The following is a 20,917-nucleotide window of genomic DNA, read 5'->3' as shown; positions in this document are numbered from 1 at the left end:
TGAATCCTAATAAAAATCATTCTTGATGCAACTTAATTTGACAGAGAACTAGATTTTTTCAAAGTTTTTTGTGTACACAGACATTTTCCAAAAAGATGTGAATAATTTGTAAAAGATTTTAATAATTGTACTTATAGTTTTCAGAGCCTTGCGTGGTCAAACCCCAACGAAGATCTCTGACCTTTCAAGCCCATACTTTTCAATCCTTAAGGTCTTCCAACCAAAAAATCACCTAACCTTTTCAAAAACTTTGCTTTAAGACTACATCTCTCGTTTCAAGCTTTCACTCCTCCTCTTTAGAACTCCCTTCCATTGACGCTGCACAGATTGACTCTGTTGAGCGTTTCAAATCCCTGGTTAAGATTTTTTTTTTTTCAGCGGTTTATTTTGGTTATTGTATTTAGGAGGGAAAAAAAGTGCTTTCTATGTCTTCTTTCCCCAAAAGAAAAGCATTCTATGAGAAGTGATCTGTGAGAGAATCATTACCTTTTTTTATGAAGAAATATCTGGAGATGGGCAGGAATTTGCAGGGGAACTTGTGGCCTTTCTTTTGAAAAATTAGCACATAAAAGCCAAACACAAAGGTTTCCTGTCAGCCTTTGCTAAATGAAACATCTTCCTTGCATGAGACCATGAAGCTGCCACTGAATGAATGGGCTGCAGGAAAGGCCTTAAACGGGAGACGGGCTTCAGAAGCAGGAGGCCAGAAAGAGACATTCAGAAAGGGGGAAAGGGGCTTTTAAACACAAAGCAGGAGCAGACAAGTGTCTTCTAACTCACTTTTTTATATTTTAACTAGGATATGATTGTAGTACTCTAATAAAAGTGGATTGATTATGGTAGTTCGAATTGGTTCCACTTTTTTTTTTTCAACCGTGACACCTCTAGAAATCCTAAAATGTTGTACTTACACACTAAAGTCCCCTCTGGTGGTGGCACCACTCATTTAATTTAGGGGCAATTTTTGAACCAATCCTGTCATACAGTGGAACAAAAAGACTTAAAAAAAATCAGCTTCAAGGTTGTGATAAAATTTAACACTTTTATTTTAGAACACTAAACCCCAGGAAATAATTCCACTACATCAACTTACCAAGTAAACAGCACAAAAATGCTTATTACCTGCTTTTCTCGTCATAACGACGTGGGTTGAAGCTACAAATACAGCAGACATGTTCAAAAACTTGCTAAACGTGCATTCTTGAACGCACTTTTAGCCCATGGTGTTCACACTGGATGAGCAGGGAGGGGCTTCCTCTTCTTTTGCTGTTTCTACTGTTTACTATCACATGTCCACCACTTACAGCTGGAAGATGTAAAATATTAAACTGGTGCAAATCTCATGAATTATAATTACCACAATTATTAATTTCTTCTTCATGATCAATTTTCAAATGGTTGGAACCTCCTCGAAATACAAGGGACGCCCTCTATACGTCACTACCAAATCCAATTCCCTGATTGGTCAAAGTTTGACCTTGTTTGACTTTTAACTCGTGTTCACTGGCTGCACAGTTTTTGCTTGGATCCTTAAATTGGTCTTAAAATTACGTATAGCTACTCATGGGGGAAGAAAGCCAGATTTGAGACAAAAATAATTTTTGAAAGCAAAGAAAAAATAAATTAAAAGCAAACATTCGAAATTTTCATTTGGTACATAGAAAGTTTTGTTTTTAAAACTGAACATTTTGATTGCAGTCTAGGAAACTTTGAATCTAACTTTTGTTCTCAATGTTGTGGCACAAATATTACTTCATTGATGTGAACGTAGCTTTAAACCGAGCATGGTCTCAAGTATAAGAAACACTCCACTGATTCTAAATTTACTTGTATCATTTCAGTGGGACAAAACTTGAGTTATGGTCAAAGAGTTGCAAAAGAGCATGCATGGGAAGAATAGCTTATTTATTATTCATAATCTGTAAACACACTCATAAGTCCACACATGTCAACAAACATCCTAAAATGTCAATAAGAGTCTCAACTAAAAAGCTGAACCATTTCCATCAAAACAATGTTAGAAAAAAAAAAAAAAAGAAATATCCAATTATTGCATCTTAACTAATAGTTATGAAATCTGAAAACAGCTTTTTAAATTCTCTCATCTCCAAATCTGTAAAAGCCTGGTTGCATAATATCATTGGCGCTTCTGGCTTTCCAAATATTTCTCTGGTTGGGGCCACAAATGGACCAGTTATGGGCCAACGTGAAAAGAAAAAAAAAAAAAAAGATAATCAACCCCTTTTAACTTTGATGTTTTGGGGTGTGTTTTTTTTTTTTTTTTTTTTTCTGCTAAGAGAAAAAAGTGCTGATCAAGTCTCCATTGACAGTGCTGTGTCATCAAACTGCGGCTAACATTCTCACTGATTGAAAAATAAAAAAAAATCCACTACAGCCTGATAAATGCTGCAGATCTGCTCATTGTGGAACAGAAATAGACAGCTTGACAGAAGTTTGATTTAGCTGGCAGCCTCTTTTTTAGAATGGCAGGGCGGTTCCCTCCTTCTCTCCTGACCTCTGATAAATGGAACCATAGATTTAATAGGGAAACAGCTTGCAAGTTAGGCAGGATTTTTAAAAAGGAAAGACAGTAAAAAGAGAGCTGGAGGTACAATGAATGGCTTGACTAACCAGCCGTGTTTTAATAGAATTGATCATTGTAGGAAGATATGAATAAAAAGCAAAAGAAAACACACTTTTTTTCAGTTTGCTACCTGAAAAAGTCAAATAAGACTTACGATAAACTCTGAATTTCCATATTCTCCCTATTATATGGATTATAAGGCGCACCTTCAATGCATTGTCTATTTTCAAACCTATATTTATTTTATTTAAACACGAGGATAAGCCACTGAAAATGCAACATCTCATTTTCAAGGGGGTCATCTATTGGAGACATTTAGTAAATTTAGACTTTTTTTAAAATATGTTATTATTTATTCATTTCATTTAATCATTAGTATTATTTTGTTTACCATTTAAACTACTATTTTTATCTTACTAATATCTATTTTTTATGGCACTTTAAGATGCTCTGTAGCAGGAAAGGTGCAATACAAATAAAGTTGAATTGAAGAAAAAGGAAAAAGCAAGCAAAATCTCTCACGCAGACACACACACACACACACACACTACTTTAAATGACAAAATACACACGTAAAAAAACAAGTTTTAAATTTTAAGGGAGAAAAAAATACCAAAAATATTGGTTTTTTTAAATTAATTATTGCAAAATATAAAACACATGTAATATACGACAAAAGAAACATTATAAGCCTCAAATAAGCAAAAAATAAATGAAAAAATTACATTTCAAAAACAATGAAGAATGAATTAAGAGAGCTCATTTAAATGATGAGCGCTCTGAGATGGAGTGAAAAGGAAGAGGTAGATGATTCCAGTCACTAGGTGTCCTAATTCAAAAGCTGCTTTTATATCAGTCAAGATAGCAGAAATCATGTTGTGAACTATAGGGAACTGAGTACTCTTTTAAATAAAAAGGAAGGTTAAAGTAAATACATTTTAAAATAAATTGTGGCCAGTGAACTTTTCTGCCATTTGATGGTGAGAGCCAACAAAGATGTTGGTGTGTCAAAATAGGGCAGCGAAGAACAAAGCAAAATAAATGGTTGTAGATAACATCCAGGCAATATAAACAAGCTGAAGTAGCAGTCAAATGAATATAGTCTGCATAATCTAAAATCAGGAGCAATGATTGAGAAGCTAATCTTTTTTTTCTTACATGTAAGTTACAGCAATTTGCTGATTGATAAAGACTTTTTAGATGTTGGTGTAACTTGTTAGAATTGGAATGAATAAGATTTTGGACAGATAAATTGAGTTCTAACCAGACACCAAGATATTAAAAAGACTTTGTTATAACTTATTTAAGCCCATTAAGTTAGATTAAAGAGTTCGAGATAAGTCCGTCTGTCAGTCAGACTTTATTAACTGCGTTCACAGTAATCTTAAAACCTATCAGAATACCTGTAACTCCCAATCTTGTCATTGACAAGGTTGGGAATGCGCTAACAACTCATTAAAGAAACAGACACTTTGCCATGTACTCGTAAAAATAAGGACTGGATTTTAAGGTGAACTGTTGTGTTTGAAAAATCTTTTGTGTGCCTTTTAATCCAGAAAATAGGGTAGTAAACCTATATTTTATGGAAAATAACTTAAAAAGTTAGTTGTAAAACCGTTCGGGTTCATTTTTTATTATCAATTCTAGGACATTGTGGATAATAACTCTACTAATAGGATATAAGATAACATGACACAAACCAGAGGCTATTTTTTAGAAAAATAGCTATTTCTTTTTTCTATGCCCAAGTTCTGTGTGCATAGATGCTCACAAATTGTATGTTGTCAATTCCAAAATCTTTGTGTTTATTTTCAAGTCAAAGTCCAAGTCTTCGGTGATTAAATCCAAGTCTCAACCGTTCAGCTGTACCTTCAAGTCAAGTCTCTAGTAGGCCTGCACAAATGGTTACCTTAAATGTGCTAAAACAATCTTATGGCGGCTCGAAGTATTTAACAAATCAAACAAATCCCTTTATGCATTTGACCAATCGCATGTAAGCCTTTACATTGTTGACCAATCGGATGTATCCTTTTAATGTTAGATGCCCGCCTCCTATGTGGACAAGGGTCATTTGCAGTGTAATTTAAATTATGTTGACTTTTGATTAACATAAACTGTTGCATTGAAATGGAAATAATGTTTTGCTATTCATGAATCACAAGTTATTTCATCATTGCAATATTAATCACTGGTATCGCAAAGTTTTGCTCATGTCGTGCAGTCCTAGTCTCTAACGAAAAAACTGCTAGTCAAAATGAATATTCCGTTGTCATAAACCTTAATTTACTCTTTATAAATAGCTCATGAGGACAAAAAAACAGGCAGTTGAGTGTTGCTAAATTCTCAAAACAAAGGAAAGCTTTTAGAGAAAGTTGTCATTTTTAAACCTGTAAGCAATGAGCTAAACAAAAAGAGAGAATAAATAAATGAAATTGTTCCCTGGAGAGCTGTTGATATCTGAGTCCCAAGCTTCAAGTTTCAAGTCTCTGCATGTGAGAATTAGATGTAACTGGAGTCTAAACCTCTAGTCCGAGTCCAAATGTCTGGTTCCAGGTGCATTTACTATAACTGAGCAAAACGTTTTTTTGTATTGACACATATGTTTTTTGACAAGATTTGGGCCTTTAGGCCTTGTACTTGTAAAGTTTTAGTGGTCCAATTGCCATTCTCACCAAAAGAGAAGACCCCTGGTGTATAAGAATCTTGTATTTTACACACTTTATGATTTTAAGTACTCTGCAGAAGGTAATGCAGCTCAAATCTCTACAGCAAGGACAAGAGGAGATTGTAGATTTTTTTTAGTCTACTGTTTGTATCATAAATATAAACTCCAAGATATTTAATGTGAATAATTCGGTAAGAAAAAAAGCCTCCACTGATAGTCATTTATATGTTGATAAACTGTCAAAAAACACAAGACTATAGGAAAAATATTGGATGGCTGCCCAATGCGTGTTTTATCTGATTTGTTTGCATACCAATATTTATTTAAACAGCTTTAATTAACAGTGAACCAGCTCAAAATAAGGATGAACTGCACCAATAAAGCACCTGTATAAGCCTTAAGAACAAATGCAAATTTGAGACTTAAAAGTGAAACGCTGATCGCTGACTAATAATATTCAGTATACACACAGTATTAAATAAATTAGGCCCGGAGCTAATCCAATGCAAAGCTTCACAAGCTGATGTGTTGCTATCTGCTCAAGATTTTTTTTATTTTTTCTTTATTTTAGCAGTGTAACTAGTCTGTTTCATTAACTTAAAAAAGCTGCGACAGAACAGTCTAAAAGCTGTGATGTGAATTTCATGAGACACAAAACACAGAATCTTTAATGCTGCTCATAAATATATGTATATTTTGTCATTTGCAGTGTCAGGTGCTTTAAATTTGGAGTTTGATTCAATGCATTTTGGGTCAGAATGCAATTTCCAGTCAGTAATTGGCCCACACTACAGCAGGAAGCAGCTCTCCACTCATGCATTTCACAAACACCTCTGCGCACCAGCAGCCAAACGATTCTATTACTCACAAAAAGAACCATATCATCATTTAGCACACTTTACTCCAAATCCTCCACCAGTGTTTTTGAGCTGCTTTTATCTGAAGATGCCTTGTGCATGTGTCACAGTTTGACAAAGCCTTAGTGTTAGTTGACATATCACACCGCATATCAGCTTCTCAATTGGAAGAGCCGGTGCATAGCGGGATCTGTCAGCAGGTGCTAAGGCTTTGTCAAATGCAGTGATAGTAAAGGCAGCCTTCAAATGAGGGAGCTCTATGACAAAATGGAGGATAGGGAAAGATCTGACAGGAGGTGCACCAGCACCCACTGAAGCAGCTACAGCGCCTTTTTTTTCTGATGTGCCTCCGGCCCGACATGTCCACTCATCAGCGTTTGTCAGCAAAGGGCTCGTCTGCTAGGAAAGCCGAGAATTTGAGTCTGCGAGGAAGACTTTGACACTCACGCTACAAAACAATTCTTATCCTGCCAGAGCCGTCTGCAGACAGTTTGACTGAGAATTGATTAACCTGTGTCCACCAAAACATTTAATCTTTTGTGCCTCAAAAGGATGGCTTTATAAAGTGGTGCAGCTACTTCTTTTGTTTGAGGAAATAAAAGACAAGTGAAGCTGGTGTAAGGAGGACTTTTGGGTGCAGAATAGACCTTAAGATATATGTTTACCAATTCCTTACAGAAAAGCACTGGGGGATGATAAAAGTTCACTGCTCTTTATCTCTCACATCACCTCATGTGTAGCCAAGGTTAGAAAGTTCTCTGCATATTCATGTTTAGCTGGACCCAAGAAAAGGCAAAGAAAAAAAAAACTGCATTTAGTCCATGGTGTTCACACTGGACAAGCAGGGAAGGGCTTCCTCCTCCTCTTCCTTTTTCTAAAAACAGTTGTAGGGAACCTTGCAGAGCTACGTGGGAATTTGAAAGTTTTATACTCAGATACTCATAACGCGCATGTATGTGCATTTGCATTTTTCTCTGGAAGTGGTTGCTTGAATGCGTGTTACAACATGAACATAGCTTTGGCTTGGTTTCAGGTATAAAAAAGATGGTCTAAATTTACCCGAGTTTTGGGCAAAGGGTTTTGGACGTAGCTACGCGTGAACACGAGAGTTTGAAAGCTTAAGTTTGTAACTTTTTATTGGAAGTGGTCGCTTGAATGCATATTGCCGTGTGTTGGGGTGTGAAAGTGGCTTCAGAGACCAAATCATCAACGTTGTTAATACCGTCCAGACACAAACTGCAGTTATTCATTTTGCCTCCATGATCAATTTTCATACAGTTGGCGCTGCCACTAATTAAACTGGACACCCACCATACGTCACTACTAAATCCAAGTCCCTGATTAGTCATAGTTCAAACGGCTTAACTTGCAAGGCATGTTCAATGGCTGCACGTTTAGCACGTAGAGCCCAAAAGCGGTAGTAGAAACTTGCTTGACTCCACATGAACTGATGAGTTCTCAATGCGGAAGCCAGAAACATGCATGTACCCGTGTTTACATACACTTTTCATTGAAAGTTGCCGTTTCAGAGGGTGTTGTGACACCTTAACATCACCATTGTTCTTCTGGGTTCTATTCCAATGAAAAAAAATACTCCATGTACATAGAACCATGTGCAGCAAGTAGCTTTCTTCTTCCAGAGCGAGTAAGGGGGGAAAAGGGTTTTTGGTGTATTTTGTTTACTGCGATTGCAGAAATCACTTGAATAACAAGACTTGACATGTCACGGCTAAATAAATACAAGCCCTGGTTTCTTGTTGACAACCAAAGAATACATTCACACCCAGTTATTATACTGATTGCCACTGCAGACACAGCTGTCCGCTCAGACAGGGATATTTCTCCTCCTGCCTATTGTTCCTCTAAACTTCTCTTGTCATTTACAACATAAGCTGTTTCCAGGGAGCGCAAAAATGCCATTTGTATCTATCGTCCTCCCGAACGTTAGAAGCTGTTTTCCTCCATCATTCCTCCATGAGCTGTGGCTCTCTCATATTTGTTTGCCATCGATCACATTGGTGTGGCGTGCACACTGGAAAGCAGCCGATGGGGAGAGGCAGCATTTGCAATCAAACAGAGAGGAGCAGTGTGAAATCTCAGGAAGAGGCAGCACCCCCCCCCCCACCAACACCCACCCCCCACCCCACCATGCCCGTGGGCAGGGGATCAGACGATGAGGAAGCCTGCCTCAGACACTCAACACCTCCCACCGGCACCCTGATGCAAGCAGCATGCAAACCCACCCCTCGCATGTCAGCCAGCAGGTTAAGCTCTGTGTGTACCCCCACTCTGTGACTGTGCGGTGGAGTGCATGTTGTGCCATCGCAGTCAAGGTGCTTTTAGCGGCTTTTCCTAAGGTCTGCTGTGAGTTGCTAATGTCCTGCTGAGGGTGGGAGATGGTAATGTTACTGTTTTAATGATGCTACTTTAAGCAAGCAAACAGGACTGACCTCACCCACTGGAGAAAAACAAATGTGATGCAATCTATCACTGCTAAAAAAGAATGTGCAGAAAGGATTCCAGAGAATAAAAATCACAAGCTTTTTGGGGTTGGTTTCACTTACTGACATAAAGGTCCTGATCTGTTTCCCATTGTCTATCCTGGCTCCCCATCCACGCCATGCAAGACTATGAAGTTAAAAGGGCTTGTTCCGGAGGGTGAGCAGGTTTATTTCAGCAGCAGGTTTTAGGGTCGAGTAGATGAGAAAACACCCATTTTCCCACTGGGCCTTTGGCCGGTCCCTTAACCTGAGGCTGACTCATTTGCTTCATCATGTCCACAAAGTATTCAAACAATGATCATTTCAGCACAGTGTGGGAGGATGTTTTCATTCGCAGAGCAGACAGGTTTTTTTTTTTTTTTTTTTCTTTTCTCTACACGGTAAGTGAACTGCTCTACAGCTCCAGATGGCTAATGGCCACAGCAAAAGCAGACACAAAACTATAATTATCAGTATTGATCTTTTTGTGGGAATGGATTGGAGCGTGACAGAAAGGTCAGTGCAAGCAAATACAAAGAGTCGTGCTTTTAGAAAAGATTCATCTCATCATAACATGGTGTCAGAACAACACAACAAGTTCCTTATTATTAAATGTAAAACCAGCTGTGAGCTGACAAGTGTAAATGGAATGCACTAAAGAAGCCGCCGCAAAATAATGTTTATTGAATTGTCCATTTTCTCTTTTTTTAGAAACAGAAATAGGGGGAAATTGTTTACTAAAATCTCCAGCATTAGATCATCTGTGTTGTTTTTTGATTTTTTTTTTATTTTTATTTTTTTGATGACTCATTTGGCTCTCGAGAAAGAAAATGACATGTCTCTGGCATGTTGGTTGTATATTTATCTGTCATTGCTGATTTTCTGCCCCTGAATGATAAAACAGGCTTCAGCGTATGCATTTCTAATGCTTTTACATATCTTCAAAAAAATATATATTTTTTTTTCTTTGTCTTGGAACCTAAAGTGAGTAGTCGAGCTGGCAGCCGGCGAGGAGCTTCCATTTTCTTAAACACTTGGGAGGAGTTAAACGCTGAAGAATAAAACGTGGGTGGTTCCTGTCAAAAACTTGCTTTTGTTCATACAGAACATGCACCCATTTAAAAGTAATTTCAAATTCATGGAAATGGAAACATGCCCTAATGTGAAGTGTTCCCGAAAAACCTCCACAAACGCACTTTTTCCTTTTCTTTCCACTGATTTGTAACTTTGAAAGTACACATGAGGCCTTTTACTGAGGCGTAAACCTCCTGGAAGCTGTGAAGAGGTTTTAATCAAGTGTAAAATCCTTTTGGAGAAGGTGCCTGCATGGCACGCTTGAGAGCGCGCTCCTCAAAACCTCTCTCCCACTTGTCTTCCTGTGAACCTCTTTTGTAGCACGAGTCCATTTTGCCGCCGCGATGCATGCAGACAGAGCTCTTAGCAAAAGCGAGAAAATGAGACTCTGCTCTCCAGTCTCATCTTCTATTTCAGTTGCCTGTCTTTTCTTTTTCACTCTTCATTCAGTTGCACTGGTCAAACATTTATAGCCCACGTTTGCCAGTCTAGTTTAGGCTCTGGTTTATGTATTATGATACAATTAAAGATCCACTCGAATAAAAATCACATTTTTGGTGTTTTTAACATGCTTTTTTTTAACTCCTCCTCTTCTATCTAGAATGCTGTTGCTCTAACCAGCATTGTTAGGTTGGGGTGTAGATAGATGATGGGAAATGGGCGCGGCCTTAGAGTTCCGCCCACAACTCAGGAAATTCCTTGTGACCTCCTGTCGCTCTGCAAAAACGTTTTTCTAATGACACAGATGTTTTATTTGGGCTAAAGACGGCCTAATCATCATTAAAAAAACACTGGGAACGCTTTGAAAATAGCTCAAAAGATGATCGAAGTGGGTCTTTAAGCATAAGTGAGAACATTGCTCAGTTGTGAAGGAAATGAATTAGGTAACATCTAAATATGTGGGATTATACAAACAATGGGATTAACTGCAACAAAGGCGCAAGCTAAGTTTCTACTTTGGCCAAATATTATTACTGAGATAAACAATGGGGCGATTGTATGTGGATTACCGCTGAGAACACAGCAAAATACTTACCACTGAGAATGACAGAATCAAAATAATACTTTGATTCATTAATAGCAGATAAACTCATAACATGTCTTGTCTTGGTGTCTCTTGATTGACTGAAGCTTTAGTGAGCCAGATACAGCTTTTCCTCCCTCAAAGGTCTGACATTTTGTGGGCTAATTATCTTGCTACTGGTCATGAGTACAATACTGATGATACGTCTCATAGGCTTACTGTCAAGCTGGCATTCTTCTCTCTATTAACCAGTAACTCTCAGCATGCCTTCCAAAAAGCCCATGCTTTATGCTTTGATGATGCTCAAGTGAGCATTTTGTTTTTTTTAGTTTCTTGTGTGTTTGCGCCTGTCTGGGAATAATTTAATCTGTCTTGTAGCCACGAAAACAAGGCGGCGCCCGCATGATGGACGTGTTCTCTTACGGCGTGGACAGCCTTGTGGCGTTACAGTAATGCGTTTATCACGGCAATCAGAACTTTACATGTCAGTGACATCACACACGCTCAGATGTCAGCGTCTGCTCCTCGCTCCAGACATTGATCTGGCAGTCCCAGCACGAGTCTGAAGGGATAACAAAGATGAATTGAGTGGTATTCCCATTTAATCTGGCCTGTATGTTTCGCTTGTCAACAGGTGCTCTGCTTAGCAAGTCTGTCAAGCTGCCAGCTGCAGATTTTGGGTGTACAAACACATCAGCCTTCTTGACTCTCAGAAACATGTGCTGTATTTGGGTGACAGCTTTGGCAGACTTATTTGTAGCTTTCATTTTTTTTTCAGCTTGAGCAATAAAACGAGGTCACTGGGTCATAGACCCATTTATTTAATTAGAAAGGCTTGAATAAAAAATGAATGATAACCAAGGGCAAGGAGCTCATTTAAGGAGTGTCAATCAATAAGTGATTGAAACCTCCTAATTGGCCCAGGGGATCTACTTATTCCCTCCACATTCAATCTCTAATAAGTATGTTTGCTACATTCCATCTCCCAAGGAGTTTAAACTGTATTTTTAGTTCTACATATAAGCAAATGACATTTAATTGGAATAAATAGCTGTTGAACGTTTTAACAATGTGATGATACATTGCAAAAATGCCAGACAAACTGCTGTGGAATACTTGTAAGTGACATGGAAACAGCATGCTGTCTCTTGCATCTACCACACCAGCTTGTGGACTGCACAAACACTAGTGCTCATTACACAGTGCATAGCGACAGCTACATAGCAACCGTTGCTGACTGCTTAGCAACAGCTGCAAAGATCTTAAGGAGGGGGTGGGCTTCGTGGAGTGTTTCAGATGACACCATTTCTCTTCACAAATGTTGATTTACTATTTTTTTTTTTTTCTTTGATGAACGTTGCTCAACTGGTGTGTCTCTCTCTGACTGTGCCATTTCCTCTCACCTGCCCACAGATATCCGCTCCCTCCCTGACGTGGCCATGACCGGAAACTGCACGACGGAGTGCAGTGAACTGGGCCACTCGGATGCTTGCTGGATGCCAGGGCATCCCTCCCCCGTACGCAAGACCAGGAACCCCCCGAAACTCTCCACCTTCGTGCCTTACCAGGAGAGAGGGAGCCTGGGACGCCTGGCAAATGGGAGCGCCAGGCTGGGCGGTGAGGACCCCCGGTCACGGCTCCCGCCCTCCCGCAGTGCCTATTCCAGCAGTGGTCATGACGCCAATCAGGACTGCCCCTTGGAGGAGATGCCCCTGAGTGTGGCCTCTGAATTCCCACCCACATCCCCACCTAACCACACCCCAAAGCGAGAAATTTACCTGTGAGGAGCAAATACCCACTCACTGGTCCACAAATAACGAGAAGGTGGGAACAGGTTGTTTGTGCGCTGAAGCCAATGGCCACTCTGTAGAGGTCGTGACTCCTTCAATTACTGGCATGAACACTTGCTTTTGTCATTTCTGACTTAAATTATTATCAGCATATCTGTGAATGATTGCTCAAAGTTAGTTGACGCACCTACTAATTTATTCAGAGCCTCCAAGGATACAATTTGAACAGACGAAACAACAATGGAAATGGCTACACTCGTAGTAATCGATAATTGTTGTAGTTAGGCAAGTTCCATTCTGTGAAGTGATCTCTTGAATTTGAAAGTTGTGATCAGTGCTCTTGTGCAATGACTAGACATTATTTGATAGAAAGCTAGTCCGGCCATATCGTAAGGCATAAAAATTTTGACCAAGAACCAAGGAAACTGGTCATTCTTAATGTACAGAGCTGTAAATACATTTGAATGGTGTGTTCTACATATATTTTGTCTGGTATAAACTGAAAAAAATGCCTCCTAATTTTAGCATATTTAAGCTTTTCTTTACTGCTGCTGTTTAAACTTGATTGAAACCATCTCCCGGTGTGGAGCTTGATATTGGGAAAAGCATTCATCTGCTCCGCAATATCACACACACTCACCTTTGACCCCTAATCACAGTAGAATGGCCTTTACCTCCACTCCCTGTAGAGCTCTGCCTCTGGTGGAAAGAGCTGTGTGGCAGCATTTAATCTGACATTATGTTTCACTGACTTGCAGCACTGTGACCTGTCGTTCATCTTGAAAACGGTTGACTTGGCCGCAGAACCCCAGGGTCACAATGACCAAATGTGGACCACACACGTTCGGACTGCCTTTACACTGCACGGACGGGATTCTCGTGTTAGTCGTATAGATCGCTATTCGGCCCCTGTCTTTAGGCACAATGGAGTGGGCTCTTCCTCCGAAGTTGGTAGTCTTTCTTCTGTAAGAGCTAGTTTATATCTTAAAAAAAATGCTGGAGGACTAATTACAGTTTACAAAACATTTGGGAGACTTATTGTAGGAATTTAAAGGGCCTATACCAGAAGGAGCAAAAGCCGGTGCCTCAGAGATCGAGTTGTCTTACTTCCAGTTAGCAAAATGAACTTCAAAAATAATTTATATTTCATTAGAAAATGATTCTTTAAAGTGCCACGAGTAAAATATTATTATATATATGGATGCAGTTTACTCTAAATGGCTTAAGCCTGAACTTACACTGGTCCGTCTGTGGTGCACCTCCGTTGCAGGAGGAGTCCATCTCAAGACTGTCAGGTCATTTTTTGTTGCGTCTCCGGTCGGTTCGCCCCCGGCTCCCGGCAGAGAAATTTGTCCTGCTAACCCCGTGTCACCAACATCCAAAACAGTAGCATTTAGGCCCCATGCCCTCTCTTTCCTCAATGAGTTCTTGTAAAACGAGTGTTTTATCTCATTAACGATGTTGTATTTTTGTACTTCCAAAATTAAACTTTAGGTGTTTATGGCAAAAATGGACACCATTGTTATGCATGGTGTTAGTGTGTGTAATTACATGGGCATGCCACCGTTAATGACATAAAAGTTTTATTACGTTTTAAATTTGAAAGGGGTGTTTTTATTTTGGAACCTGCACCCTTTTCCCTTTTGCCCGGCATTTTACCGCAAAATTGATGCGTTGGCAGACTGCAAATAGAACTCCTGCGAAAAGCTTGCGTTGCAGTGCGGAAGGACGTACTTCAGACGCAGACATAATTCTAAATGATTAATAAACAATCTATGTTTTTTTTTTTTTTTTTCAACCCAACAGAGATGCACCGCAAACGGACCAATGGAAATCAGACTTTCAAATAGCATGATACAGGCCCTTTAGAATAGATGGTATTTCTATGTTTCCCACCATCATTTTATCTCACAAAAAGGCTATATTAGACTTCAAATCAGCAGCTGATAGCTGAAAGGTCAAAAGGTGAGTTCAACTGGAGTAAAATGAAGTATAATTTCTTTGTATCGAGGACAGCATGCCTAATAAGTCGTAAAATATTTTGCCTTCTCTGGCTATTAAACAGAATAAAAATAGGGTATGCCTGAGAGATTCATTTATCTTTACAAAGATTTTCCAAGTGAATCTGAAGGATATGTCTGAAGGACACCACATATTAGACAGTAATTGGACGTTAATGATGACTCCACTAGCCTTCGCTACTACATCGTAGCGCCAGTTGGTGTCTTTGATTCAAACATCGATTTGATTAGATTTGTAGATACCTTTCACCTCTGCAGAGTATTTCCATAGTGAGATTGTGCCTCTGAGAGAGGATGGAGCAGCACAGAATGGACATTTCCTAATTAAGGTGAGTAATGAGTCCTGAGCTAGGGCATGTGTGAGCACACCCCCCAGGACAAGGCACCCACCAGATAATGCAAATCCACCCACCGAGCTACAATCAGTTAAAAGGGGTATTTTAATCTGCACTTACCTCATCATGCTGCCACTGCAAATGGCGCTTAGAATAATTAAACAGAAAACAAACACACACAAAAAGAAAACATATGGAAACTACTGAATGTGGCTGCGATTAAATAAACTTGCAGAATATCCTGCCTTTAGGGGGGAGGAAGCACATTAAGCCAGTTTGAAAGCCATTTAGCGACGGGAATAAAATTTAAACAACAAGCCATGATACACTGTGATAACCCCCACCCACCCCCCACCCCTGTCTCAGAGCTGTTGGTTCACCAATCCAAAGCAGCGGGTGAGATCACTGACCCGGAATTAATGACAAGTGAGAAAGATTGCAAAGAGTGATAAAGCCTATGTTGCACCCTCTCAAATCACAGTTTTCATCTATTTGAGGGATTTCACTTGATTTAGATTCACAGCTGCTTTGGTGCCAGATTTATCTCCATCTTAACCCAATTCCAGTCTGCATATCACTTAAGCAAATCTTAGAAGCATCCTCTAACTTGTCGTCTGGATAGCTAATAGACGATAGGGAGGTAGCTCCCAGGCAAAGCTCAGGCTTGCTGGTTGTTGATCTAAACTGCGGGACAGGATTTTGATTCTAATCATCTGCAAAACAAAAACAAGCCTGGGCCTATACCACCTCTGTCCCTCTGGATGAGTGGAAATCTTTTTTTTTTTTTTTTTTTTCATATTTTTCTCCAATGACCTGCTGCTCACTTCTGGAAGAATTTATCACCAGGTTTGCCCTTTCTTTTGAACTCATGCTGAATTAACTGTGTTTGCCTCTCTCTCAAACACAGTTCTGTTCTCTTCTTTGTCAAAGGACCTGAGAAAGCGCTCGAACACACTCCAAAGTGTGACAAATGATGTTTAATTTGTGCTTAACATTGATTTCATGTTGAGTATCTTTTGCCTCTTTGTAGTATGTATTGTACGGTGATCATTCCTGTGGACAGATGGACAAATAACTGTAATGAAACTGGCAAAGGATTTCTTTTTCTGTTTTTTTTTTCTTTTTTCTTTCTCCTCACTGATCTAAGACTCTTTGCAATCTGGTTGTGTGAAAAAAAAATTAAAAAAAAATTGTTGGTGGTGTTGTGTACATAGATCTTCGCAAACCCTGTGTCCGTAGTAAAGGAGGCGGTGATTTTAGCATGGATTCCAAAGATGATTGGTAGAAGCTGTTTACTCGTTTGCTTTTTGATTCTAGTTTTCTGAAATGTCAGTGCTGGTTCATAATCAGAAGGCCCTTCTCCCAAACGCACTGAAATGATCCGAACATTTCATACTTTTTGACAGGTCATCAAAGACGATTGCCTTGAAAATATGTCTTTGCAAGAGAGAATCTAGTTGTTATCTTAACTGTTGGTATATTTATATAGAATACAATGCTTGTGATGCCATGTTTTTGTACAGTTTTATGTACATACAAGTGAAGCTTTCTAAAAGTTCTGAGAAAAGCCGGTGGCATATAAAAATTGTAACATGTTTTTCTTGAGATGTGCACATCTTGCCTTGGTTAGATTGACCTTTGCTGAGTCAGTGTGAATGTGGCTGTTCTATGCCTGCACTGTAGTCATTCACCGGCTCCCACCTGCTGAGGACTTAATCAGTTTTTATGTTTATTGTGAACAGTGGATCGTCTTCTCTTACCAGTTTGTTAAACTCCTGTGTTCTGCTTTGTTCTGTTTCCGCATGTTGACAAATTCTCTTGTAATACTGTAAGTCCTCATGAACTTTGTAATAAAATCACTTCAGGGGAAAAAAATACAGATGCCTGCCTTTCTTTTTGTTGTTTCCCATTATTATTCATCACTTTTGACTCTTTCTTGTCACATTTTTTTTAAGATTTGCGGGCTTGAAGCTACATTGTATAAATTGCATGCCTTTCACAAGCCAATTAAAGCAAAGGGGTATTCTTGTCGGCAAGGGGACAAGTGCCTCATTTTGTAGTCAGCAAGCAGTGGAATGTTGCAAAAAAAGCACTTCAGGATTTGCTGTAAGAGAGTCCTAGGACTAGAGGTGCACAATCCCATCATGCTTTGAGCCTCATGCAAAATATTTCTTTAAAACCCAGAAGAGCTGCCTGCCTCTCCTCTGTTCGACGCCTACTTACAAGGCTACTGTCTTCTGTTAATTTGACAATGTCTAAGGCCTGAACTGTATGTCCGAGAGGTCAGCATTTTTTCATTGCAAATGAGTTTTGACTGGGCGCCTTTAAAGAGAGCGACTCGTGCAATTGCTCGCCTTTTTCATTCTCCCTATAATTGATGGTTGGCACATCAACTGAACTTCATTGACCTAATTGTTGTTACTCAGATATGATATGCAGTCGTGTGAAGTAAAGTAATGTAATGCAAGAAGTGTTGGGCCAGATATTCTTTTTACCATTTGGCAGGATGTCGGAGGATGTAACATTTGAAAATGAACTCTAAACCTCATTTCCACTGAGCAGTACGGTACAGTGCGGTTTAGAATGGTCCAGGCAATTCAAGCAAACGTTTCCACTCCGAGCTGCACCATCTCAACCGATTTTGTAGCTATGCGTCATAGTAGTGCGACTAACTCCAAAAGCAAAGCTATATACAACATCAATTGAGGTCATCCAGCAGCTATTTTTTTTCCTGCTTGGCTTTTGGTACTTTGTATGTAAAAGTGTTGTCTGAGAAAAGATGGCGAGTGGCGAAGAGGAGAACTGGTGAAAGAGGAGAACGTTGCCGCTAGTTTGGCGCTGTCTTTTGTCCTAATGACCTTTTGCCAATGAACGGGATTCATCGTGTGACGACAGTAGCTCCGCCATAACCATTTTGTTGCATTTTTCTATGCATCTACAACCAACAGGGACCCAAAAATGGTACAGTTTGGTATGGTTCAAGGGGTCAATTAAATATTAGAGATGCTCAAAGTACCATACCGTACCATACTGCTCAGTGGAAACAGGGCTTAAAAGACTGTGAAGCTACATTCACACTTGCCTTGATAATGCAAGTTCAAGCAATCTCTTCCAATGAAAAGTCTATGTCAACAAGTGTTTATGCACGTTTTTGGGGTTCCATGTTCAAAACTCTTGCATTTCCTCATCTTTATGCATGTTTTTAAGTCTGGCTTTGAGCTGTCCATACACAAAACACACGGCCATTGAACACGCATTGAATGTTAAACCTTTTGAACATTTACTACCAGGTACTTGGCACTTAAAAGATTCAAGATTCAAAGGGTTTATTGTCATATGCACAGTAAGAAACGGGTTTCCCTGCACAATGAAATTCTTACTTTGCTGTCTGCTCCAAATGTCAAAAAGTATACAGGAAACTGAAAATTCACACAAACATACACACAAAAACACAAGATGTCGTGCAAATTCTAAATGTGCAAAAACAGTGATAATAAACAAAAGGGACAGTACCTATACATCACTACCAAATTCAACTGTTTGAAAATGTATCATGAAAGAGAAATAAATAATTATAAGACATCAAGTCATGTATCGGAATAAATTTGTGAAAGAAAAAGCCTGGAGCAAGATTTAAAAGATTTGCACCAAGCCTCTTCCAACTGTAGGTCCATGCTGGCCACAGTTCACTGTGAATACCGTATGCGAATATGTGCATTCTTCAACGTGCTACACATGCTCAGTCTGAACAAAGCATTATTGGACAAACCCTTCCAGGAACAGGAAGTCCGAAGAGTAGAGATTTTTACTCAAATGTCCAAATAAGGGTTGCCAAACAAAACAAACATTTTTCTTCCAATAAGAAGGGAAATACCGATGTGTTCAAAGACACAACTGAAGAACCTGCAGAAATGGACAGTGGGGCAAGAGGCGTGTCACCAGGCCTATAAATGAAATTGGAGTCAGAGGGGAAGGGGGTCTTCTTCTGCTTCTCCTTCCTATCTGTCTTTCATGTTTTTCTACATTCTGCTTTATCTTATGTTAATGCTGTGTTGTTATCTGACTTCTTGTATAAGATTATTTGCTGTTTTGAACCATAATAAATCATTTGATTTGAGTGGACTGAACTTTAGTCTGTTCTCTTCTCTAAGATAACTATTTTACCCAATGGAATTTATTAAATAATTAAGTATAATAGCCTGAGGCAGATTTTAGCAAAAGACTATCCGAAAAGTCATGCATATAATATCTCACAAATTAATGTAAATTGCAATAAAAATGTTTTCTATTAGGCTACTTTCCTAATTTAAATAGTAAAACACATTCCGTTTTTGGTTACCTAAGATGTAATAACACCAACAGTACTTAAAAAGAATGCCATTAGAAACTAAAGGAGTAGACATTTAAAAGCCAAAAGGAAATAAAAGTTAGTCTTTTGGAATACCAAAAGACTAATTCCACTGGGATTCTTAATATTAGGCAAAGCTCTGTCTTCAGAAGTAAATAGGTCTAAAGGGAAATGAACTCCTACAAGTTTTAGGAAACATTTAAAAGTTAAGCAACAGGGTTTTTTTTTAAAGGTTTTACCTCTCTGGTTTGTCAGGTTTTATAATTAAATGTCATCTATTAAACAAACAAAAACTATTTCAAAGTGAAAATATTTATAGAAAATCTGACATAAAAAAATATAAAAATGTGTAATGAGGGTTTTATGGCCTTAAAACATTTATAAACCTACTACATGGATTATCGCAGATAATTTTTAGAACGTAACCCCAGCAATAAACAAGGGAACACCGCAAACCAACCATCAATAAAATGAAATTTATTTACAATAATAGTAAATTTATTTACAATAATAATAATTTATTGATTAACAATAAATTGTAAATCAAACAAATGAGCTTCCAGATATTTGGAACGTTCAAGCTCATTTAACTCACCTGTTCAACTGAGTTTAGTCGGTCTGCTCTGTTGCTGCACGGCGTTCTCCTGCTGCTCTGCATGTTCACTTCCACTTAATATCGTAAATTTACGAGTTTTTTTCTTATAAATTTACGACTTAAAATCTTTTAAATTTGCGAGTTTTTTTTCATAAATTTATGAGATAAAAACTCGTAATTTAACTTTTTTTTTTTTTTTTTTTTTTTTTTGGTGGCCTTAGTACTCCGTCGTACTAAATCAAGGGGCATTCAGAAATTTACCATTGCTCCTAAATTCACATCAGATAACTCAGCAAAATGATGGTAAAAGGTTTGATCTGTTGTCAAAGCAGTTTATCCAAAGCTGCCTAAGAAAACTCCATGTGACGGCGTTAGAGCCTGAAGTCTTGTGTGATTACCAAAGTGGTGTAGAGTAGATTGTAGCATCTTTTGTGTTGCTTAAACTAGGATCATGCCAATCAGTATCAAATTAACAGCAAAATGTCAGAGAGAGAAAAGTTTCAATTCAATAAGTCCAGACTTGATTGAAACCCTGTGATGGAAAAGACCTATGTATAAAATACAATGGACCACAGTTACAGTTTATAAGTCAAATGCAATCTCTAATTATAACTTACAACTTGGGGAAAAAAATAATTTTTGAAAAAATACCTAAAATTTAGAGCTTCAAGGACCTAATGAGTGGCTCAGTTTATTGTTTTTAATTAAGGAAAATATTTTATAGTTTTTAAAGTAATGTGCACTGTTGTTTAAATGCCACCCTTTTATGAAATCTATTTCTTTTCTAAGACAATACTGAGCCTCATTCCATATAAACAATATTTAAAATGGCTTTGTATAGTAGAGTGTGGGTCCTTATCTCACACGCCTGCAGCTCAAAACTGTCAGTCACAGAAAATACTGGTTGAAGTAGAAAAAGAAAAATACATTATAGAAAGACTCAGAACTAAAGGCGGCCAGTGAAGTGTTGTTGGTTTTTATTTTTTTACTTTTGCTTTTAAAATTACCATCAGTTAAATAAGAACACTATGTGGCTTCCAGCAGCTTTAACCCTGTTTTGTTTCACATTTGGAAATTTTTCCCAACACGCAGTTTGTTTTCTAGTTTAACCTTGAGCCAGGAACAAGTTCTGTCTGCTGTATTA

General features: G+C 38.5%; 1 protein-coding gene across 1 annotated transcript in view; it reads left to right on the top strand.

Moving 5' to 3' along the window:
- pcdh1a (protocadherin 1a) overlaps window positions 1-16,705 on the top strand; it is a 126,481-nt gene extending 109,776 nt beyond the window's left edge. The window contains exon 5 of the mRNA XM_011483680.4: window positions 12,098-16,705. Within this exon, the coding sequence (XP_011481982.1) occupies window positions 12,098-12,468 (371 nt within the window). The 3' untranslated portion in view covers window positions 12,469-16,705. The remainder of the gene's footprint in view (window positions 1-12,097) is intronic.
- The last annotated feature ends 4,212 nt before the right edge of the window (window positions 16,706-20,917 follow it).

This window comes from Oryzias latipes, chromosome 14 (assembly GCF_053564925.1).
Source record: "Oryzias latipes strain Hd-rR chromosome 14, Olatipes_Hd-rR_3.1".
Taxonomy (NCBI): Eukaryota; Metazoa; Chordata; class Actinopteri; order Beloniformes; family Adrianichthyidae; genus Oryzias; species Oryzias latipes.
This window is presented reverse-complemented; position numbering and strand designations above follow the sequence as displayed.